This window comes from Rutidosis leptorrhynchoides, chromosome 3 (assembly GCF_046630445.1).
Source record: "Rutidosis leptorrhynchoides isolate AG116_Rl617_1_P2 chromosome 3, CSIRO_AGI_Rlap_v1, whole genome shotgun sequence".
NCBI lineage: Eukaryota > Viridiplantae > Streptophyta > Magnoliopsida > Asterales > Asteraceae > Rutidosis > Rutidosis leptorrhynchoides.
The window spans coordinates 351,979,977-352,005,196 of NC_092335.1; the positions used below are offsets into that span (position 1 = coordinate 351,979,977).

Sequence of the window (25,220 nt, forward strand, 5' to 3'; positions counted from 1 at the left end):
GTAACCTTTGGGCGTTCGACAAGTTATTTTGGATTTGGGTAGCAACCGTTTTAATCAATAGTTGTTATATTTACTTGTATCTGCCTGTTCAGTGTTGTTTGTAGCGGTTTTAACACTAAATTGTATAACCAGTTAGAGTTTGTGTCAATTGTAATTCAACTAATTGTTTGGATCGTTATGAATTTTTATTTATGTTTTTTTTTTTTAAAAAAAAAAAAAAAAAAAAAAAAACCGAAACCAAATAGATAAGTAAAAAATAATGATAATTTAATTTAAATTAAACAATTAAAATCTAATCAATAATCAGTACTTACACTACTCCGTATTAGTGAGTACTGTATTATTTTTAATTTCAGATCCACCAACCCCCGATCTAATCATGACCGTTAATCTCATCCCTTTGAAACCTATTTATACCACTCCATCCCCCCACCTTGTTCTCTCGTCAAAAACCCAATTCTCTTTCTCTCCTTTATCTGTTTTGAAATTCAGATCGGATCTCAAAACCCTAATCCAATTATTATGGATCTCGCCGTCGAGAAAACTTCTTCCGGCCGTGAATACAAGGTCAAGGACATGTCCTCAGCCGATTTCGGTCGTCTCGAACTCGAATTAGCCGAAGTCGAAATGCCCGGTTTGATGTCCTGCAGAACCGAATTCGGTCCATCGCAGCCCTTCAAAGGCGCACGAATCACCGGTTCACTTCACATGACAATTCAAACCGGTGTCTTAATCGAAACTTTAACCGCATTAGGCGCAGAAGTCAGATGGTGTTCCTGCAACATTTTCTCGACTCAGGATCACGCTGCAGCTGCGATCGCACGTGATTCGGCAGCCGTTTTCGCGTGGAAAGGGGAGACTTTGCAAGAGTATTGGTGGTGTACGGAACGAGCTCTTGATTGGGGTCCAGGTGGTGGACCCGATTTGATTGTGGATGATGGTGGTGATGCTACTTTGTTGATTCATGAAGGAGTGAAAGCTGAAGAGGAGTTTGCGAAAACGGGTAAGTTACCCGACCCGACTTCCACGGATAATGCTGAGTTTCAGATTGTGTTGTCGATTATTAAGGAGGGTCTGCAAGTTGACCCTAAAAAGTATCATAAAATGAAGGAGAGGTTGGTGGGTGTTTCTGAGGAAACTACTACTGGTGTTAAGAGGTTGTATCAGATGCAAGCTAATGGATCTTTATTGTTCCCTGCTATTAATGTTAATGACTCTGTCACCAAGAGTAAGGTATGTTTGTTGAATTTTCGTTATAGATCTTGTGTTTTTGTTGACTAATTGTTGTTAATTGGATGATAGTTGCTGGATCTGAGATATTGGTGTAGTGGGATATGCTAAATCTTATGTTATGTGATTTTTAAACACTTAGCTTAGATGTAAATGTGGCAAAATGGGCGGGTCGGTTGGGTTGGGTTTGGTAACCAATCAAATCGTGTTTTCTAGTTTGATTTGATTTGTATTGGATTGACAAACACAATGTAATCCTTTATTTATTTTTGGTTTTCATTTGTACATATAAATTTCTAACTCAAACAGATTTGAGAGAAATCATGATCTGAATTGACTTATTTGATCTAAATGGGTCAAGATTACCACCTCTGTTTATGGGATTTTATGGATCTGCATATTTGATCCTTCTTTTCTTTTAGATAAATTTTTACATTTGAGATAGATCATGACCTGAATCGACTTATTTGATCCAAAATGGGTCAAGATTACCACCTCTGTTTTGGGATTTATGGATCTGCATACTTGATCATCATAAGAAGTTTAGAACTAGTGTGCTAATATTTTTCTCGTCTTCTGATGATTTGCAGTTTGACAACTTGTATGGATGTCGTCACTCACTCCCTGATGGTTTGATGAGAGCTACTGATGTCATGATCGCCGGAAAGGTTGCAGTCGTCTGCGGTTACGGAGACGTCGGAAAGGGTTGTGCATCAGCAATGAAACAAGCCGGGGCCCGCGTCATTGTGACTGAAATCGATCCCATCTGTGCCCTTCAAGCCACCATGGAAGGTCTACAAGTCCTAACTTTGGAAGACGTTCTTTCAGAAGCTGACATCTTTGTCACCACCACCGGTAACAAGGATATTATCATGGTTGACCACATGAAGAAAATGAAGAACAACGCAATCGTCTGCAACATCGGTCATTTCGACAATGAAATCGACATGCTTGGTCTCGAAACTTATCCCGGTGTCAAGAGAATCACCATCAAACCCCAAACCGACAGGTGGGTGTTTCCCGAAACCAAGAGTGGGGTTATTGTTTTAGCCGAGGGTCGGCTCATGAACTTAGGTTGTGCAACGGGTCACCCTAGTTTCGTGATGTCGTGCTCGTTTACGAACCAAGTGATTGCGCAACTCGAGCTATGGAACGAAAAGGGAACCGGTAAGTATAAGAAGGAGGTTTATGTGTTGCCGAAGCATCTTGATGAGAAGGTTGCTTTACTTCATCTTGGGAAACTTGGAGCTAAGTTGACTAAGCTTACTAAGGACCAGTCTGATTATCTTAGTATTCCTATTGAGGGTCCATATAAGCCTGCTCATTACAGGTATTGATTAATGAAGGTGTTTGCAGTTTCGGTTGAAGAACGCATGTGGTTGTTTACTTTTTTATGTATAAGTTTCGATTGTGTAATGATTATTGTGAGCGGGTTGTTGGTGGGCGAGAAACTTTGTTTGAGGCCTGTGGATGATGGTTGTGTGAAAATGTAGTTGTATTGGATCAGAGATTTTACTGCATTACTTGAATGAGGATATTAATATGAAAAAAAATGAGTGTTTTTATGCACCATTCACATTTTGCAATATATACCAGTCTGATAAAGCGATAATCTTACTTTTTTGTGTTTTTTTATGCTGGCGAATAAAAATGAAATAACATTTAACAGATCCGAAGATCAACAAGTACTATCCGAAACAATAGAGGAAATTCAAACCTAGAAAAACAAGCGCCAAAAAAACTACAAACCTAAATCAAATTTCCAGCCAACAGGGCGGAACAAAAGTGACTAGAAAAGTAATAACATGCGTAACACGCTAACACATGATAACCTAAAATAACAGAAACAATAAACAGCAACAACGATCGGGAGATTTTAAGTTTTAATAATTCTTGCAGTGAAACAACCATGTATTACTTGTGTAATTTATAACTTTCAATGAGTCATAACGTCTGCAAACAAGACTGTCACAAGCAAAAGCTTGTACAAAAATGTATAAACAAAATCTTAAATGAGCGTATATCTACTAGTAAGACTGTCATACGCGCAACGTGTGATGCATGAAGGCGGAACACGAGTAGTAAAACAATAGACAACTATTGTACAACTGGTTCACATATTATATTGTTTGACATTAAATTACATATTATCCAAACCTCAATTGCACTTATATGAGCTAACTAAAGTATTTGATTTTTAAAGTATATTATACAAAACCTGGAAATTTATTCATGAAGTGTTGATGTTTTACAGTCAAAGTTTGAGATTCTGCAAGTTGGTTGCTTTGGAGTTTGCCTCTACATCTGAAGTGCCAGGCCGTTCAGTTAAAAACTGCTCCCAAAATACATCGTTCACTGGCGGGCCCAGTACTTCATTACGCACAGCATTTGATAAATACGAACGTTTTCCAATTTCTTCAATCGATTGTACCATTCTATCAGTACTTTGACTAACATTAACTTGTGACACACCTGATGCCAAACTAAGATTCAATAAACAAGATAATGCATCATCATTATCATCATCTTCATTAGTATCAAGACAATTCGGTACTTCACAAGGTCCTGTCTCATGAACAAAAGAAGAGTCCATGTTTAAGTTGAACGGTATACCACTCTCCGAAACCTCATACTCTTGAGCCAATGGAAGCCTGCCAGGTGTCATCTGTGCATCATCCCTTACACAACCCTCATTGGAACTTTGAGTGCTTGGTGAAACGATATCAGAAACCGTCGATAACTCCAGCTTAAGTTTATCTGCAAAATCATGGTGGAATACATTACCAAATTCCGGTCTATACACGTTGTCATCGTCTACAAAACCATCTTTGAAAACCATTTGAGACTTATCGTCACAAGGCAATCTTCGTTTCTTATTATAAACAGAGAAGTCTAGAGATTCAAGCTTTTGAGCAAGAAGATCAACAAATCCAGGATTATGAACTTCTTTTTTTAACAACATCAGCAAGTTAATTTGCCTACGCTCCACAATATCAACTCGATTTGCAAGATCGTCTATGTAAACCTGTGCAGCAGGCTGTTGTTGTTGAAATTTAGACAAACTTTTTTCGAGCTGAGCTTTTTCTTGGGTTAATTTCTCGATTTCTTCTTCAAATGCGACTCTTTCTGGATCAATGGTGGATGGATTACTGTGACTGTGAATAGGTTTTCTACGATAAATGTTTCGGAGTAAATGTTTTCGATCTTTTACAAAATCTTCATTTGCAAACTCCCATCTTTCAGGATCTATCTTCCTAAAACCCTAACAAACAAAATCATACAAGTTTTATTAATTATATTTTATATTACTAGATTACAATTCAACATCTGAATCTTATACATAAATCATTTCATATCGTAAATCAGAAACATCTAAACAATATCGAACAGAATCAAATCAAATTGATGTAAACACTTGAAATTACAAAATCATATCGCGTATTAATCAAATCAGAATCAGGTCAAAAAACGATAAGATTACAGTGACGATTTATAATTATAATTATTATTTATTATTAATACAAATAATAATTGCTTACGTAGGTGTTTAATTGTCGAATGAAGCTGGAGAAGTTATTGTGCTTGAAATAAGAAGGTAACAGAAGTCGAGAAAACTCAGGTGGATTCCAAACGATGAAACTGTTACGAGTTGAGCTCCATGAGACGATTTCATCGGTAATTGAATCATCAACCATATCGTAGGTTTTGAGAAGAAAGGGTGCGGGTCCTCCGCCGCCGCCGGCGACGGTAGATTTAGACGGGTTTCCGATCATTTTGAAAAAGCGGGAAGTGTGAGTTTTGGTCGTTGTTTGCGTGCGTAATAATAAATAAATATAGAAATAGAAAAGTAAGAAACGCAAAATGAGTGTGGACTGGACTTTGGTGGTCGTTGCATTTAAAACGCTTGACTGACGCTTAACTGATTGACAACGGCATTGTAATCTAAACATTTTTTTTAATACCCATGTTACAAATTAATTTTTAGGCTTTGAGCAAAAATCAGGAAATTATATTTTCACTCTCAAATTTTATAAATTGAACACAATTATCTTACATTCCCCAAAATACCTGTAGGGAAGTTATCACGCATCGATATTGAGACAAAACAAATGTATGCATATAAGTCTAATGGAAAGTTCATCTAATGATGAATTCTTAGACTTATATGTTGGACATGTTGTGGAAACTATATTATTTCATTCATGTTTTTTAATTATGCAAAGAGCTGTGTTAAGGGGGATTTTCGGAGAGTATTTGGTCAATATGGTTTAGTAAGATATGTGTATCTAGCTAGGAAGCTTTTTATCGAGTGGTCAACGTTTTGGTTTCGTGAGATTCGAAGGAATTCAGGAAGTTGAAAGTTTCATTAAAACCTTAAACTCTATCCATATAAATGGATGTTGGCTTCGTGTATATAAAGCAATGAGAGGAAAAGGGGCATTGACGTACGTTCTGAATTTGATGTCGTTACTTCGAAAAAAAGGTAGGAACGAGGACATTCCTACAACAAATCATCATTTTGTTCGGGGTGCATTCTGGGATGGGAGGATGTTCACGGGCGTGGTTGAAGGGGGCCAAAGTGACCATATTCAATCGCTGAAACACTCTCCGACAAACTATCACAACACTTTCAAATCAAACAAGTTTCACGATAGCATTAACCCCGTCGAAATAAAGGTGGATGGTAAAGATTTCGTTTTCAATTTTCCAGTGTCGGTGAGAGATCACAACCTCATTTTCAGCTTCAATTCTAATCGTTTTTTGTTGGACGTTGAATAAAGAGGATGGAATTGATTTAAAGGATGATAAGGCTCTCGGTTGTTTTGCCGCAGAGTGGTCGGATATTAATTTAGAGGAACATGAGAAGATATATAATATGACCGAAACGGACGGTTTTATTTATGCGGTGTGGTTAGGCCGCAAGGCGTCAGAATCGGCTTGATCAGAGTAGCGAACAGTGGTTTATTATTTATATTTTGCGGGGCCTAAATTTACTTTTAACTTTCTAAAATGTAGAAGGTGTAAGTTAACCTAGGGTCGTGCTTTTGAATGATTTAATGAATTGAAGATCAAGTGGATAATTGTCTTTTGTTTAAATTACCTGGATAAAGAGTAGTAGTTGGTTTAAGTTAATAGTCCTAGTTGCGGAAAAGTAAAGAAAGTGGAAGGATATCCGGTGATCAATCCTAATTTAAAGATACTTAATTAAGGATTGAGTACAATGAGATTAAAGTGGTGGAATGGGATGTTTGATGATTGTTTTGGTCCCTGATGATCTTCTTTCACTTTATCAATCAAGTGATCAACCACCCCGACCCGGTCTTGATTGTTAATTAGCATAATTCACCTTAATACAATGTAAAAATTCCTTGGGCAAGGTCACAAGTTGTAGCGACCCCGACAAATCGTCAATTGATGGCGTCAACTACCTAGGTCCCGTTGTGTGGTCATAGGTCTTTAACGTGACGTTTGACCAAAGATATGTCGCATTCCTTTCAAAAATAAAGATACGTTACAAGGTTATAGTTACATGTGAAACCTATGCGACACAGTTTTAAAGAAAGTCAAAAGACGCTCCATGAAATGCATGTATACTCGACATCCAAAGCAAGTATCAAATAAAGAGCGGAAGCATGTTTCACATATCGTTCAAAGACCTGAGAAAAACATAGAAATCTGTCAACGAAAACGTTGGTGAAATCATAGGTTTAAATAAGTAAGTGAGTAAAAGTAAGTTGAACCACAAGATTTGCATCATTGATAAATAGTAATACATTCTAAAAGTTAATATTCACGAGCACCCAATTATTAAGGCTTAACATTTCGTCCATTGAACCCCATTAATAGTGCTAGAACAACACTATATCTCGAAAATATATTTCATCCATAGACGGTAGCGAACCGTCCGAGATGAGGGTTTGTCAAACCCATATGGCCATACAACATAAGTTCACGCCTACACTTACACACTGCAAGAGTAACTAATGATAATCGAATTGAGGATTTTGTTCTAAACTCGTATGTAGAATGTTTGTTTTCCTCTACTTGTGTTCACTTAGTTAAAAAGAAATGTTTATGTTTTCTCATCCCAAATGTAAGTTCAAAAGAGTAAAAGTGGGACTATGATCTCACCTTGAGTGCAAGAGTAATAAAGTACTTCAACAAGTAAACGCGTGCAAAGACAAAGCTAGTCTTGACCTAAACAAATAGGGTTGTATCAATAACGGAAAACACGATCGGTCAAAGATGTTCAATTAGTCATATGGCTCGTTACGACTCGATTATGAAGCATGTGAATCAAATTGTCAAGTTTCATGCAAGATACAAGTAAAGAATCATGTTAGAAAGATTGCATAATCATTTGGTCAACTTTGACAAAAAGTCAAACTTTGGTCGGTCAAAGTCAACGAAAAAGTCAACACGTTCGGGTCGGGTCCCGAACTATTTTTCTAAGGTTTTTATTCATATATAAGCATGTTAGAACAAGTCTCATGTGAATCGGAGGTCCATAGCGTGCCAAATATTTTTCTTTTTTTGACCAAGGAGGTCAGAACCTGGACACGGCTTATGCCGCGCCGCGGCCCACAATTGTCGCGCTGCGACAATACACGGGAGCTGGTACCTGGCCAGTTTCAGTTTTTCTAAGTCCAAACCAAAATCTTTTCATGCACAAAACACAAACCGCAAATACTTAGAACTCGCACCTTATATCGTTGGAAAGCTCTTTTGACAAGGAACACAACTAAACACGTTTCATCAAACAAAAAAAACATCATTTCCAATAACCGATTTCTCGTCAAGTGATCATTTAAAGTCCGTTTTCAAAGTTTCAAGTTCTTAAAATGCATTACATGATTCAGGAATCCAATCCACACATGTGATATACCGTTTCGAAGGTAATTACTCATGCAATACAACTAAACACTTACTAACAACATTTCATGGCATTCAAAGTATCAAAAGTTCATTTCAAGTTCATCAAACCCTAATCAAAATTCACAAAATCACTAATCATGTATTTGAAGTTTTACAAATCAACCTACACATCAAAATGAAGCTAGTGATACTAGCAACACAATTAAAACATGAACTTTAACAATTTAACAACATTTAATCTTCCAAAATCAAAGATTAAGCAAATCCATTTTCAAGTTCATGCTAGTTACTCCAAAACAACAAATCGAGAATACAAGTCATATATTCATGTTAGACTTGAGCCATAGACACTAATTAACAACTTTATAATTCAAAACATCAAGAACACAAAATCTAGTGATTTTAGAAAGTTACCCAAATGAGATGAAATTGGTATCAAGTCGAAGAGGATGAAGAGAGGATTCCAAATATGTAATTTGTTTTGATGTTAACCTCCAAATCCGAAATTAGATGATGAATTTTGTTGGTGTTCTTAAAAGAAAAATGGAAGTATGAAAAAGAAGAGAAAGAGAGAAAAGAGATGAATGAGTGGATGTGGTGAAAGGTTGACCATTTGACCTAGTCAAAACCTTAGTCATTTGGCAACCTTGGTCCCTCAATTTCGTAGTCGGGTGCGGGAATTAACCAAATGAATATTTTAGATACGCGCATTAACGGGAGATGTTATAATCCAATAACGAAAATTATTAAGAATGTTAGCTAACGGAGGATACGAATCTAGTCACGAAGGATATTATTTAAAATAAAAAGACGGACGTTAAAATAATTTAACGGAAAATTGCGGGATGTTACATTACCCACACCTTACAAGAAATTTCGTCCCGAAATTTAGTTGGAAGCAATAGTCGATGTCTCTTCCTCGAGACCTTGCGTTGCCAATGCTATGGATAAGTGAAGATATGTCCTTGGGCATTTCCACGAATTTGGATAGTCGGGGTTTCACGTTGTATTAAGGCTTGGTTTACGATCCACCATTTCAACCGGTTTTTCCCATGGAGGGGAGTTTGTCATCAATAGTAGGTTTATCTAGAAGGATAGCACGTTCCTGTTCCACAGGACACGTCTATAAGTTTGTTACACGAAATGTGAGGTAAACGGAAACTTTAATTGAGTCAGGAGATCTAAACGGTAGGAGGCGGTTCCAATACGTCTCAAGATTTCAAAAGAATTAATATATCGCGGTTTTAACTTTTCCTGATTCCCGAAACGGATTACACCTTCCCAAGGTGCGGGTTCTCAGTATTACACGGTTACTGACTTGGGATTCGAGAGGTTTACGTCGAATATTGGTATAGCCCTTTTGGCGACTACGGGTCGTCTTGAGTCCTTCTCGGACTTGAACGATCTCAAATGTTATTTCTTGAATGAGTTCGGATTCGGTGATTTGCTTGCCACATGCTTTGGTCCAACGAATAGGGGTATGACATTTGCGGTCATATAGGGTTTCGGAAGTGCGGCGTTAATACACGAATGGTAACTGTCGTTGTAAGAGGAACTACTAAAGGTAACAATACCAGCTTGTAACATGTCTTTCCAAGATGTGAAATGTAAGTTTGTTTGGTCCGTTGATTGTGGATGATACACGACACTCATGTTTGGACGGGTCCCCGAGGTTCCTTGTAAGGCATCCCGAATTTAGAAGTGAGACGAGTGTCCCGATCTGAAATTTTAATGGAGATGGTACGCCGTGCCGAGCTAGAATTTTCTTTAAAACACGTTTGAACAGGTTTAATTTCTCAAGAGGTCCACACCGTGGAGGATCCATCGGTTCCTGAAAATGGTTGTTAGGACTATTCACCATCGTGGCGAATACTAATATAATGTGAAGAGTTTCTCTCTCCATTGAGAAGTTTTATAAAAAGTTTCCTTACACGGAAGTGCGAGCGATAAGACAGGAGTGAAATGAGAACTTAGAATAGGATGAGTTCACACCTTGAGGTAACCATGTCGCGCACTTAGTGGTCGAATGTTGAGGCTTGGTGGGATAACGAGATAGTACACGTAGTTGTATGATAAGTCAAAGAAGAGTGAAGTATCCTTGGATTGGGTGTTATCTTAAGTTCCAGTAATATCAGGCAGAAACAAAAATGGTGAAATAACAGAGCTATGTAATGTGGCACGTGTTGATGAGAAGGTTGATCGGGTCCATGATTAAGTATTTAAATTTTTCGTGCCAAAATAACGAAATTCCGTTTCGTTGATTTCGAGTTGAGAGAGTATGCCTTTCGGGCGTTCAAGTAGAAATATTTCCATATTTGAGTTCCAGTGTGCTAAACGAATTTAGCTAGTAAGGTTTGTGTGAAAGATCATGTTCAAAGTTCGGACACGGAGAGGTTTAAATTTTTCCCTCAGTGAGTTAACGAGTTTAAAGGTCGTGCAACACGAGAAAAGTCAGAAATGAATCTTCAGTAATAACCGGCGAGATCTAAGATTTTACGAATACAAGTCTGAGTTGTGAGGGTTTCCCGATTACGTGTGGTTCCGATTGCGAGATGTATTAAAATACTTTGACCACTAACAACATGGTCTAAAAATTGGACTTCGTTTAACCAAAATTCTCACTTAGAGAATTCGGCATAGAGTTGCTCTTTTCTCAAGAGTTTGAGCGTAAGACGGAGATGTCATTCGTTTTCTTCTTTACTTGAATAGGTTTAGACATCATCTATAAATACGATAACGGATTCATCTAGATAAGTTTACAAACGCGGTTCAGGAGGCCTAGATAATCGAACGGTACTAACAGAAATTTACAACTATCGTAGCGAGTTCTAAAAGCAGTTTAGGAGACATCTTCTCCCTGATCTCTCAATTGATGATAACCGGAATAGAGGTCGGTTTGGAATATACGCGAGATTCATGTAAATAATCATGAGGTCATGGATACGAGGAAGAGGGTATCGGTTTTCAACCGAAAGTTACTTAGTTCCAATGATCTATACATAATTGTAGGGAAAACATTTCTCCTTAACGAATAGGTTTGGAGCTCCTTAGTTCTATAGGTGTCAAGTCACAATTCAAATTATCCACCCAATAAGTTTAACGTATATCCTCCGATAAAATTTATAGGTACACAATATTTTTCCGTTGGTCACTTAAATTGCCTAAGTAGTATTTAAAGGAAAAAGGTGGAGTGCAAAGAGTACGAGTCATAGCCTTGGTTATAAAACGTCTAACGGTAATCGAATCGAATAAGTATGAAATATGCGGGTTGTTGTGAAGAAGCGTACCCGTGACTAGTCCATCGTTGTCTCGGGAATCCTAGGTGTCGATGTTGAAAGTTCAACGGCGTGCGTTGGGGTTGGCTTTCTTCTTTGGGCACGCATTCCTATAATGACCCGGTTGGCCACATTCGAAACAAACAACCGCCCTTGGCGCATTGGGCGTCTTTTGAGCGACGGTAACGGTACTTTTACAAATATGAGCCACATGGCCACTTCTTTGACACCTGATGCAAAATGGTTTGCCACATTCACCCAAATGATGTTTGCGACATTCGTTACAGTAGGGCAGGTTTTCGGCATACCCTTTCTTGCCATCGGAGGTGAAGGACTTCTTGGTGAAGTTGTTGTTGTAGTTGCTCGATGGAGAGGCTTCCCATTTTCTTTTGTTGTTACCCGGTTGGTCCTCGGCCGTTGGTGTCGGCGCTTCAATTTCATTCACCATTTTTATAGATTGGCGGGCCATCGTTAAAGCCTCTTGTAGGTTGGCGGGTTTGGATGATACTACCTCGTGGTGAATGCTCTTTGGGAGGCCTTCCATGTAAAGTTCAACTCTTAGGGATTCGGGAGTCATGAGGTTCGGGCAACTTAAGGCTAGTTCGACAAACCGTTGATTATAAGCTTCGAGGTCATTCCCGACCGTTTTTAAATTTCTTAGCCCTTGTTCGAGCCTTCGAGTCTCATCGCGCGGGAAATATTCGGTGATCATTCTTTCTCTTAATTCGGTCCAAGGGAGTATGTGGGCTTCATCGATACCCACCGATCGTACATACGTGTTCCACCATGAGAGAGCAACACCGGTGAAAGTGAGGGTGGAGGATTTGACCTTAACTCAGTCTCGACAACCGCTTATGCTAAAAACGGATTCCGTTTGATCAAACCATCGGGTGAGAGCAACTGGTCCCCCGGTTCCATCGAAAGTGGGAGGGTTGTACTTCATGAAGCTTTTGTAGGAGCACCCCTCGTTTGAATTACCGGCTCCCTGATTATTGTTGTTGGAAAAGTGATCGGCCACGGCCTCACCCACGGCTGTGGCTATCATTTGTTGAAGAGCTTGTTCTAGAGTTTCAGGAGGAGTATTGTGTTGACCTTGGTGAGCCATTGTTCCTTCATGACACAAGAATATCGTTGATTAGTATTTTCAACAATACTAACCGTGATACGAAAAAAGGATAGAGAGAAAACTTTTCCTTGACTCACCTTAAATTCTTTATGTCATAATGTCGGAACGTCCATGTGAGTCACCGTAATATAATCCCGGAAATTATATTACCCTAATTCATATGTTCATTCGACATTACTTCATATAGTCAAGGTGGCGTGTCGATCAAATTAAACAACGTAAGATTAAGGTAGAATAAGAATAGGTATGAGTAGGAGAGTTCGAGTATAAATGCACAAGTAGTCAAGTAATTCCTACGTCAAGTCTATATGCCGGTTGTAGTCTAGATTCACTAATGTACCCTATGACTCGGGGTTGACACCAATGAACTCTAAATCCCTACAACCAATGCTCTGATACCATTGTAGCGACCCCGACAAATCGTCAATTGACGGCGTCGACTACCTAGGTCCCGTTGCGTGGTCATAGGTCTTTAACGTGACGTTTGACCAAAGATATGTCACATTCCTTTCAAAAATAAAGATTGTTTCAAAGTTTACAAGAATTGTTCTTCCAAAAGTTACGTTACAAGGTTATAGTTACATGTGAAACCTATGCGACACAGTTTTAAAGAAAGTCAAAAGACGCTCCATGAAATGCATGTATACTCGACATCCAAAGCAAGTATCAAATAATGAGCGGAAGCATGTTTCACATATCGTTCAAAGACCTGAGAAAAACATAGAAATCTGTCAACGAAAATGTTGGTGAAATCATAGGTTTAAATAAGTAAGTGAGTAAAAGTAAGTCGAACCACAAGATTTGCATCATTGCTAAATAGTAATACATTCTAAAAGTTAATATTCACGAGCACCCAATTATCAAGGCTTAACATTCCGTCCGTTGAACCCCATTAATAGTGCTAGAACAACACTGTTTCTCGAAAATATATTTCATCCGTAGACGGTAGCGAACCGTCCGAGATGAGGGTTTGTCAAACCCATATGGCCATACAACATAAGTTCACACCTACTCTTACACACTACAAGAGTAACTAATGATAATCAAATTGAGGATTTTGTTCTAAACTCGTATGTAGAATGTTTGTTTTCCTCTACTTGTGTTCACTTAGTTAAAAAGAAATGTTTATGTTTTCTCATCCCAAATGTAAGTTCAAAAGAGTAAAAGTGGGACTATGATCTCACCTTGAGTGCAAGAGTAATAAAGTACTTCAACAAGTAAACGCGTGCAAAGACAAAGCTAGTCTTGACCTAAACAAATAGGGTTGTATCAATAACGGAAAACACGACCGGTCAAAGATGTTCAATTAGTCATATGGCTCGTTACGACTCGATTATGAAGCATGTGAATCAAATTGTCAAGTTTCATGCAAGATACAAGTAAAGAATCATGTTAGAAAGATTGCATAATCATTTGGTCAAGTTTGACAAAAAGTCAAACTTTGGTCGGTCAAAGTCAACGAAAAAGTCAACACGTTCGGGTCTGGTCCCGAACTATTTTTCTGAGGTTTTTATTCATATATAAGCATGTTAGAACAAGTCTCATGTGAATCGGAGGTCCATAGCGTGTCAAACATTTTTCTTATTTTGACCAAGGAGGTCAGAACCTGGACACGGCTTATGCCGCGCCGCGGCCCACAATTTGTAGTGACCCGAACTTTTCCATGTTTATATATATATTAAATGAAATTGTTATTTACATGATTAAGTGTTTCCAACATGTTAAGCAATCAAACTTGTTAAGACTTGATTAATTGAAATAGGTTTCATATAGACAATTGACCACCCAAGTTGAACGGTGATTCACGAACGTTAAAACTTGTAAAAACTATATGATGACACATATATATGGATATATATATATAGTTAAAATGATATTATGATAAGTAAACATATCATTAAGTATATTAACAATGAACTACATATGTAAAAACAAGACTACTAACTTAATGATTTTGAAACGAGACATATATGTAACGATTATCGTTGTAACGACATTTAATGTATATATATCATATTAAGAGATATTTATACATCATAATATCATGATAATATAATAATTTAAAATCTCATTTGATATTATAAACATTGGGTTAACAACACTTAACAAGATCGTTAACCTAAAGGTTTCAAAACAACACTTACATGTAACGACTAACGATGACTTAACGACTCAGTTAAAATGTATATACATGTAGTGTTTTAATATGTATTCATACACTTTTGAAAGACTTCAAGACACTTATCAAAATACTTCTACTTAACAAAAATGCTTACAATTACATCCTCGTTCAGTTTCATCAACAATTCTACTCGTATGCACCCGTATTCGTACTCGTACAATACACAGCTTTTAGATGTATGTACTATTGGTATATACACTCCAATGATCAGCTCTTAGCAGCCCATGTGAGTCACCTAACACATGTGGGAACCATCATTTGGCAACTAGCATGAAATATCTCATAAAATTACAAAAATATGAGTAATCATTCATGACTTATTTACATGAAAACAAAATTACATATCCTTTATATCTAATCCATACACCAACGACCAAAAACACCTACAAACACTTTAATTCTTCAATTTTCTTCATCTAATTGATCTCTCTCAAGTTCTATCTTCAAGTTCTAAGTGTTCTTCATAAATTCTAAAAGTTCTAGTTTCATAAAATCAAGAATACTTCCAAGATTGCAAGTTTACTTCCAAATTTTCTAAATCCATTCCAAGTAATCATCCAAGATCAAGAAACCTTTGTTACTTACAGTAGGTTATCTTTCTAATACAAGGTAATAATCATATTCAAACTTTAATTCAATTTCTATAACTATAACAATCTTATTTCGAGTGGAAATCTTACTTGAAATTGTTTTCGTGTCATGATTCTGCTTCAAGAACTTTCAAGCCATCCAAGGATCCTTTGAACCTAGATCCATTTTTATCATTTCCAGTAGGTTTATCCAAGGGACTTTAGGTAGTAATGATGTTCATAACATCATTCGATTCATACATAAAAAGTTGTCTTATTCAACGTTATAAACTTGTAATCACTAGAACATAGTTTAGTTAATTCTAAACTTGTTCGCAAATAAAGTTAATCTTTCTAAATAGACTTTTAAAATCAACTAAATACATGTTATATATCTATATGATATGCTAACTTAATAATTTAAAACCCGGAAACACGATAAACACCATAAAACTGGATATACGCCGTCGTAGTAAAACCGGGGGCTGTTTTGGTTGGGATAATTAAAAGCTAAGAAGAACTTTGATTTAAAAGCTATACTTCTGGAAAAATGATTTTTCTTATGAACATGAAACTATATCCAATAATCATGGTTAAACTCAAAGTGAAAGTATGTTTTTCAAAATGGTCATCAAGATGTCGTTCTTTCAACGGAAATGACTACCTCTTTCAAAAATGACTTGTAACTTATATTTCTGACTACAAACTTATACTTTTTATATTTAGATTCATAAAGTTAAGTTCAATACAAAACCGTGGCCACTGGAATCACTCAAAACGGATTAGAAACGAAGAAATGGCGAGTAAAACAAGATTGATAAAAACTACTCATTTTACCTACGTGAAAGTTAGTAATAAATCTATTCCAACCATAATCTAATCAACTTATATTGTATATTATGTAATCTTGAGATACCATAGACACGTATACAATGTTTCGACCTATCATGTCGACCCATCTATATATATATTGCGGAACAACCATAGACACTCTATATGTGAATATTGGAGTTAGCTATACAGGGTTGAGGTTGATTCCAAAATATATATATAGTTTGAGTTGTGATCAATACTGAGATACGTATACACTGGGTCGTGGATTGATTCAAGATAATATTTATCGATTTATTTCTATACATCTAACTGTGGACAACTAGTTGTAGGTTACTAACGAGGACAGCTGACTTAATAAACTTAAAACATCAAAATGTATTAAAAGTATTGTAAATATATTTTGAACATACTTTGATATATATGTATATATTGTTATAGGTTCGTGAATCAACCAGTGGCCAAGTCTTACTTCCCGATGAAGTAAAAATCTGTGAAAGTGAGTTATAGTCCCACTTTTAAAATCTAATATTTTTGGGATGAGAATACATGAAGTTTTATAAATGATTTACAAAATAGACACAAGTACGTGAAACTACATTCTATGGTTAAATTATCGAAATCGGATATGCCCCTTTTTATTAAGTCTGGTAATCTAAGAATTAGGGAACAGACACCCTAATTGACGCGAATCCTAAAGATAGATCTATTGGGCCTAACAAACCCCATCCAAAGTACCGGATGCTTTAGTACTTCAAAATTTATATCATATCCGAAGGGTGTCCCGGAATGATGGGGATATTCTTATATATGCATCTTGTTAATGTCGGTTACCAGGTGTTCACCATATGAATGATTTTTATCTCTATGTATGGAATGTGTATTAAAATATGAAATCTTGTGGTCTATTGTTACGATTTGATATATATAGGTTAAACCTATAACTCACCAACATTTTTGTTGATGTTTAAAGCATGTTTATTCTCAGGTGAATACTAAGAGCTTCCGCTGTTGCATACTAAAATAAGGACAAGATTTGGAGTCCATGTTTGTATGATATTGTGTAAAAACTGCATTCAAGAAACTGATTTCGATGTAACATATTTGTATTGTAAACCATTATGTAATGGTCGTGTGTAAACATGATATTTTAGATTATCATTATTTGATAATCTACGTAAAGCTTTTTAAACCTTTATTTATGAAATAAAGGTTATGGTTTGTTTTAAAATGAATGCCGTCTTTGAAAAACGTCTCATATAGAGGTCAAAACCTCGCAACGAAATCAATTAATATGGAACGTTTTTAATCAATAAGAACGGGACATTTCAGTTGGTATCCGAGCGTTGGTCTTAGAGAACCAGAATTTTGCATTAGTGTGTCTTATCGAGTTTGTTAGGATGCATTAGTGAGTCTGGACTTCGACCGTGTTTACTTGAAAAATGATTGCTTAACAAATTTTGTTGGAAACTATATATTTTTAGCATGTGAATATTATGTGATATATTAATCTCTTAACATGTTTGATATTGTGTGATAGATGTCTACCTCTAGCACAAATCCCATTGACTCACCTAATAATAACGAAGAGTCGAATATATATTGGACTGATTCACAAGTTCCCGAAGAGGAACCGGAAGAAGAATCAGAACCGGAAGAAGAATCAGAACGGGAAGAGGAGGAACCGGAGGAGGAAATGGAACCGGTGGGGGAAATAATAAAACGGTTAAGTAAAAGAAAATCCTCAACCAACCGACCAAGGTTAATTATGGTCAATGGTGTTTCCGCCAAGGAAGCAAAATATTGGGAGGATTACCAATTCTCCGATGAATCGGATTCCGACGAAAATTCCGATGATGTTATAGAAATTACCCCAACTGAATTTAAAAAGGCAAAATAAAATAATAAGGGAAAGGGCATAAAAATAGAGAAATCTAAATCCAACCCCGATGAACTTTATATGTATCGTCAACCCCCGAAGTCCTTAAGTTGTAACAATGACCCGGGAACCTCTAAACCACCAGGTTTTTCTAAACCGTTGTGGAAAACGACAGCTAGTATTAGGGGAACATCATATATCCCTAGAAACTTGGCAAAACGAACAAAAACCGAAGAAGAAGAAGAAACGAGCGAGTCGAAATAAGATAGTTGTATTCGTATGGTGTAATATATGTAATATAGTGTGCTTATGCTTTATGATATATGTAAAAATTGCTTGTATTAATAAGTATTTTTTTTATGAATCTAACTCTTGTCTATTTTACAGTATAAAAACACAAAATGGGTAGATAACCCAATATTTTAAGAGACCTACCCGGAGACATGATTGATGAAATCTTGTCTAGAGTCGGTCAGAATTCTTCGGCACAACTATTTACGGCGAAATCAGTTTGTAAGACATTCGAAGAACGTTCCAAGAATGCCTTGGTTTATAAGAGACTTTCGTTTGAAAGATGGGGGATATCACATTGGGAAACCCATAAGTTACGATGTGTTTACTTTGACGCATATATTGCGGGGAACCCAAGTGCTATTTTACGCAACGGGTTAAGAAATTATTTTGACTCAATGTATCCGAACATAGGACTTCATGATTTAGAAAAAGCAGCTAACATGCAACATAAAGAAGCATGTTATGCTTACGGGTTAGTAATGTTTGCTTCTCACCAAAGTGAGAACAAGAACATCGGGCTACAACTATTAAACAAAACATTTCCACAAGTAACGGAGTCAGTAGTTGGGGTGAGAAACAAGGTTTTTAGATTGTTACGGGACTGTTGGACATTACGTAACCCTTGTCCCTTTGACGACGTTACAACACGCTGTCTTATCAATGGCCATAACGGTTATGTTCCACAAGACCAAGGATGGGAAGTAGTCCTAGTAAAACCAGAATGCATGACTTGTTTCTGGACGTATGAATTACGTATCTTTATTGCCTTTGCTGAATGACTTGTGTACTAGCTAGAATTATCTTCACAACTATCTTGTATCAAAGTTATTGTGTGCTATATTTCATGCTTTATGTAAAATAAGCGGTATTGTAAGTTTGTAAAATATTGTATAAAAGTTTGAACGCGAAATATTATTATAATCAGTTTTTCATATAGAATTGTAGTAGTTGAATTGTATATTAGCTACTAAGTATGAACTTAACGGGTAGGTACTACCCGAATTTAAACTTATAAAACGCTAATATGAAGAAAAAGCTTTTATAAATGAGTTCATATTATGCTACGAAATTCTATTAACTACTCTTAATATTCTGTATGATTAACTTGTTCCATTTGACTATTTTAAAGGAAATGGCACCGACTACTCGACACACCGTGAATATGAATGAAGAGGAATTCCGTACTTTTCTAGCTTCAAACATAGCCGCAGTACAGGCTGCGCTACATACCAACAATAACCTTGGATCTAGCAGTACAGGAAATCGTGTAGGATGCACCTACAAAGAATTCACTGCCTGCAAACCTTTGGAATTTGATGGAACCGAAGGACCGATCGGATTGAAACGGTGGACCGAGAAGGTCGAATCGGTGTTTGCCATAAGTAAGTGTACTGAAGAGGACAAAGTGAAGTACGCTACGCATACCTTCACAGGTTCTGCGTTAACATGGTGGAATACCTATCTAGAGCAAGTGGGACAAGATGATGCTTACGCACTACCGTGGTCAGCATTCAAGCACTTGATGAACGAGAAGTACCGCCCCAGAACCGAGGTCAATAAGCTCAAGACAGAACTTAGAGGGTTACGAACCCAAGGATTTGATATTACCACGTACGAAAGATGATTCACAGAATTATGCCTATTGTGTCCGGGAGCGTTCGAAGATGAGGAAGAGAAGATCGACGCGTTTGTGAAAGGATTACCGGAAGAATCCAAGAAGATATAAGTTCACACGAGCCCGCCTCCATACAACAGGCATGTAGAATGGCTCACAAACTAGTGAACCAGATTGAAGAAAGAATTAGAGAACAGACTGCTGAAGAGGCCAATGTGAAGCAAGTCGAAAGAAAGTGGGAGGAAAACGGTGATAAGAATCACCAATACAACAACAGCAATTACAACAATAATCGCAACAATTATCCCAACAATCGCAACATCAATCGCAACTACAACAAACGGCCCAACAACAACAACAACAACAATAACAACAACAACAACGACAATAACAACAGCAACTATAACAATCATCCCAACAACAATAACAACCGCAACAACAACAACAATCAGAAGCAGCTATGCCAAAGGTGTGAAAAGTATCACTCGGGGTTTCTGCACCAAATTTTGCAACAAGTGTAAAAGAAATGGTCATAGCGCGGTGAAGTGTGAGGTCTACAGACCAGGGGTTAACAGAACGAAAGGAACAAATGGTGTCGGAACGAGTAATGGCGGAGCAAGTAGTGTCGGAGCAAGTTATGCCAATGTAGTTTGTTATAAATGTGGAAAACCGGGCCAAATTATTAGAAATTGCCCGAACCAGGAGAACACGAATGGACAAGGCCGCGGAAGAGTTTTCAATATTAATGCGGCAGAGGCACAGGAAGACCCGGAGCTTGTTACGGGTATGTTTCTTATTGATAATAAATCTGCTTACGTTTTATTTGATTCGGGTGAGGATAGAAGCTATATGAGTAGAGATTTTTGTGCTAAATTAAGTTGTCCATTGACGCCGTTGGATAGTAAATTTTTACTCGAACCAGGATAGAAGCTAATGGAACGTGATGATTCATAGAACATACCGTCATCATGTACTATTTACACGACTCTTACATTCTACCCAATTTCCAAACATATTAAGAACATATCATCTTGATAGCTCTATATTTTCAGATATTCTGGTAAGTTGTGTAACGACCCGACCAAAACCGTTATCGACGGCGCCGTTAACTTAGGTCCCGTTGCGTGGTCGTAGTCCCTATATGAGACTCGTTTGACCAAAATTATGTCGCATTCATTTGGAAGGTACAAGACTTGCAAGTTTAGTTTACAAAACCGTTCGACAACAAGTCTAAGTTTACAAAAGTCATAAAGTATAAATGAAATAACTTGCGACATAATATAAGTTGAAAAACACAGTTGCTATAAATAGCGTAAGTATGTAAACAAAAGTTTGAATCCAAAAGTGCTATCCCTAGCGTATGTATGTATGTATGCTCGACTCCAAGCAAATAATCAGAGTGTATGCATGTATGCTTGACCCCAAGCAAGTATGAGTGTACGCGGAAGCATGTATCAAATAGCCAAGTATGAACCTGAGAAACATATAGAAAACTGTCAACGAAAAACGTTGGTGAAATCATAGATGTATTTGTAAACGTTATATTTTGAACCACAAGATTTAGTATTTCCATAAATTGATCATCCAAAAGTTGCATTCCAAAAGTTGGTTCGCGAGCACCCAATTATCAAGACTTAACGTTTCCTTCCATAGAACCCCATCACAATAGTGTTAGAACATACACTGTTTCCCGAAAATATATTTCATCCGTAGACGGTAGCGAACCGTCCGTAATGAGGGTTTGTCAAACCCGTATGGCCACACAATATAAGTTCTCGCTTACACCCTGCAAGTGTAACTAATGATAATCGAATTGAGGATTTTTGTTCTAACTCGCTGTGGAATGTTTGTTTTCCTTGTACTTGTGTTCAAAGTATTAAAGCAAGTAGTACAAAATGTAACAAAGTATATGTTTCTCAGCCCACAATTTAAGTATAAAAAGTTGTTGAAAAGGTGGGACTATGATCTCACCTCGAGTGCACGAGTATAAAAGTACTTCACAAAGTAACGTATGCATGAAAGTTGCTTAGCCTTGACCTAAACAAGTAAGTTGTATCAATTAACCGGTTACGACACAAGGTCGGGTGAAATGTGTTCAATTAGTCCTATGGCTCGTTACGACTCGATTAAGTATAGCATGTGAATCACGTTGTCAAGTTTCATACAAGAAACAAGTATAAAAGCATGTTAGAATGATTGTATAAAAGTTTGGTTAAGTTTGACTAAAAGTCAAACTTGGTCAAAGTCAACGAAAAAGTCAACGCGTTCGGGTCGGGTCCCGAACTATTTTTCTATGCTAAATATTCATATACAAGTATATTAAAACAAGTTTCATGTGAATCGGAGGTCGGTAGCTAGTCAAACATTTCGCGTGAAATGTGACAAAGTGAGCAGAATCTGGCCAGGCGATTCTGCGCGCCGCGCGGGGATGTGGCGCGCCGCGCCACTACCTGGGCAGAGAATTCTGGTCAGTTTTTCCAAGTGTGCACGAACCAAAACCTTTTCCAACCCAATTCTTGACCCGAAAACACTTATAATGCCTATCATATATCGTCGAAAAGGTATTTTGACGAGGAATACAACTAACCACATATCATCAATCAAAAACATCATTTACAATAACCGAAAACTCGTCAATTGATCAAGAAAAGTTTATTTTCAAAGTTTCAAGTTCGTAAAACGTATTTTATGATTCGGGAATCCAATTTACACATACGATATGCCGTTTTGAAGGTAATGAAGCATACATTACAACTAAACACTTACTAATAACATTTCATGGCATTCGAAACATCAAAAGCTCGTTTTAAGTCTATCAAACCCTAACCAAAATCCGCAAAAATCAATATTCATGTTTTTGAAGTTTCCTTAATCAACCTACGCATCAAAACGAAGCTAGTGATACTAGTAACACAATTAAAACATGAACTTTAACAATTTAACAACATTAACTCATCCAAAATCAAAGATTTAGCACACCCATTTCAAATGTTCAAACTAGTTACTCAAAACAACGAATCGAGCAAACAAAACATATATTCATGTTATACACGAGCCATAGACACTAACTAACACCATTTCAAGTCAAAAACACGAATTTAGAGAAATCTAGAGTTTTAGAAATGTTACCCAAAATCAATGAAGTTAGTATCAAATCGTAGAGGATGATGAGAGGATCAAGAATATGTAGTCGGATTTGTTGTGAGCTTCCAAGATTGAATTTAGATGATGAATGAATGGAATGGGTTTGTGTGTGTGTTCTTGAGATGGAGAGAAAAGGGATGAGGGAGATGATGGAATGGATGAAATGGGTTGACTAGTTGACCTAGTCAACTAGTTTGCCCATTTGGCAACTCCGGTCCCTCGAGTTTCAAAGCGGGTGCGGGATTTAACCGATCGAATATTTTTAAAACGCAAGTTAACGAGAGATGTTATAATTAAATGACGGAATTATTATGAACGTTAGTCAACGGAAACTACGAATTTAAATAACGAAAGGTATTATTTAAAAGAAAAAGACGGTGTTAAAAATAAATTTAACGGAAAAAGGCGGGATGTTACATTATCCACAACTCAAAAGAAATTTCGTCCCGAAATTTAGTTGGAAGTAGTAGTTGTTGAATCTTCCTCGAGATCTTGCGTTGCCAATTCTACGAGTGAGGGAGAAGTACGTCCTAGGGTATTTCAACGAACTTCGACGGTCGGGATTTTTACGTTGGATTGAAGTTTGGTTTCACGATTCATGGTTTCAACCGGTCCTCCTAGGAATGAAGTTTATCGTCGATAGTAAGCTTATCGAAAAGGAATGACAAGTTCTTGTTTCGCCAAACACGTCTTTGAGTTGATACATCGAATGTAGGATAAACGGAGACCCAAAATGAGTCGGAAAAGTCTAAACGGCTAGCGACGGGTTCAAAACACCCCAAGAATTTAAAGGATCAAAATATCGCAGATTTAGCTTCCTACGTTTTCCCGAAACGGATTGCACCTTTCCAAGGTGCGACTCTTAACGCGACGCGGTTTCCCACGTGGAATTTGAAATGTTTACGTCTAACATTGGCGTAGCTCTTGGTGATTACGAGTCGCGTAGGGTTTTACCTGAATATGAATAAATTTTCTCGGTTGCTCATGAATAACCTCGGCCCCGGTGAATTGATCATCGTTTACTTGGTTCGACAAAGGAGAATGACGTTTCCAGTCACATGTGGTTTCAAAAGGAGTGACGTTAAAACTCGAATGAAAATCATTGTAGTACGAGGATTCGGTTAAAGGAAAATACTTTTCTCAAGTAAATTTGAAGTTGGTAATACAAATTCGTATTATGGTTTCCAAGGTTTAAATCGCATGTTTGTTCGGTCCGTCGGGTTGTGGATGGTACGCGGTACTCATGTCTAAACGCGGTCCCGAGGCTTTTTGTAAGGCACTCCAAAATCTAGAAGTGAAACGAGGATCTCGATCCGAAACGGGGTATATTTCCCTAAGGCATATTGAACAAGTTTGCTAGGAATTGAAAACGTTAGCTAGGACAAGTTTCTCAAGAAAATTCGCGTCGCGGAAGATTTATCGGTTTCCAAAAACGTTCGTCGGGGCAAGTTCTCCTCGGTTTCTGAAAGAAAAACGTTCGTCGGAACTATTCACCCTCGAGGTGAATACTAGTATAACGTGGAGAGTCTCTCTCCATTGGGAATTTAGAATAAGGACCTCCTGAACCGGAAGTACGAGGGTGATGCAAAAGAAGTTTCCGCCCCGATGTGAGCATAACGAGTAAGTTGTAGTTAGTCAATAAGACTGTGCGAGGACGAGCTAGTATACCCGTGTGACATACGGTTGAAATCGAATGGAATCGGCAATTCATTCGGAAGCATAAATATAATTTGACAATAATTTAAGGTGTGTCCCCGGTATGGTTGTTATAAATATTCTCGGAGTTTTCGGATGTCCAAACCTGAAAAGATGAAGTCATGTACATGGCACATGGTGGTGTTTAGGTTGATCGAGTCTAACCACCATCACGCGTCACTAGAACTTTGGTATGTCTTACCGTAATATAACCACGTTGATCGAGTGTCGTTATATTACGCTAACTCATACCTCCATTCCCACATCACTCCATAGATTCAAGTTCGTGTCATCGCGAAAATCTAAGATAAACAAAACGTAACGACGTCTCAAACGTGACTCGTATTAAATCGAAAGAATTGGTGCAACTCTGAAGATGCGTTCCCCGAGGGAAGTGTATAGTTGGTTGTTCACGTCAATGTGGTTCGAGTCAGACAATATTGTATTTAGGTATGAAAAGAGTAACGAGTCATGATAACAAGTAATACGCAACCGTAGCGATAA

The 25,220-nt window shown here is 37.4% G+C and overlaps 2 protein-coding genes across 2 annotated transcripts; one reads left to right on the forward strand and one right to left on the reverse strand.

Moving 5' to 3' along the window:
• The first annotated feature begins 464 nt into the window (after window positions 1–464).
• Window positions 465–2,810, forward strand: LOC139897564 (adenosylhomocysteinase 1). Its single transcript, XM_071880267.1, has 2 exons — window positions 465–1,233; window positions 1,821–2,810. The coding sequence occupies exons 1-2, from the start codon at window positions 523–525 to the stop codon at window positions 2,565–2,567; spliced, it is 1,458 nt and encodes a 485-aa protein (XP_071736368.1). The 5' UTR covers window positions 465–522; the 3' UTR covers window positions 2,568–2,810.
• Window positions 2,811–3,134: 324 nt separating this feature from the next.
• LOC139897565 (heat stress transcription factor A-5-like) lies at window positions 3,135–5,052 on the reverse strand. The gene is made up of 2 exons (XM_071880268.1): window positions 4,770–5,052; window positions 3,135–4,492 (listed from the first exon to the last, which is right to left on the reverse strand). Exons 1-2 carry the CDS (start codon window positions 5,001–5,003, stop codon window positions 3,485–3,487), a joined length of 1,242 nt encoding a protein of 413 aa, XP_071736369.1. The 5' UTR covers window positions 5,004–5,052; the 3' UTR covers window positions 3,135–3,484.
• Between the last annotated feature and the right edge of the window lie 20,168 nt (window positions 5,053–25,220).

Excerpts from the sequence above, each read along its gene's own strand:
- LOC139897564 (XM_071880267.1), top strand. The coding sequence starts at position 523 with ATGGATCTCGCCGTCGAGAAAACTTCTTCCGGCCGTGAATACAAGGTC. Across the intron at positions 1,234-1,820 it reads ACTCTGTCACCAAGAGTAAG|TTTGACAACTTGTATGGATG; the intron begins GTATGTTTGTTG and ends GATGATTTGCAG.
- LOC139897565 (XM_071880268.1), bottom strand. The coding sequence starts at position 5,003 with ATGATCGGAAACCCGTCTAAATCTACCGTCGCCGGCGGCGGCGGAGGA. Across the intron at positions 4,493-4,769 it reads TTCGACAATTAAACACCTAC|GGTTTTAGGAAGATAGATCC; the intron begins GTAAGCAATTAT and ends TTTGTTTGTTAG.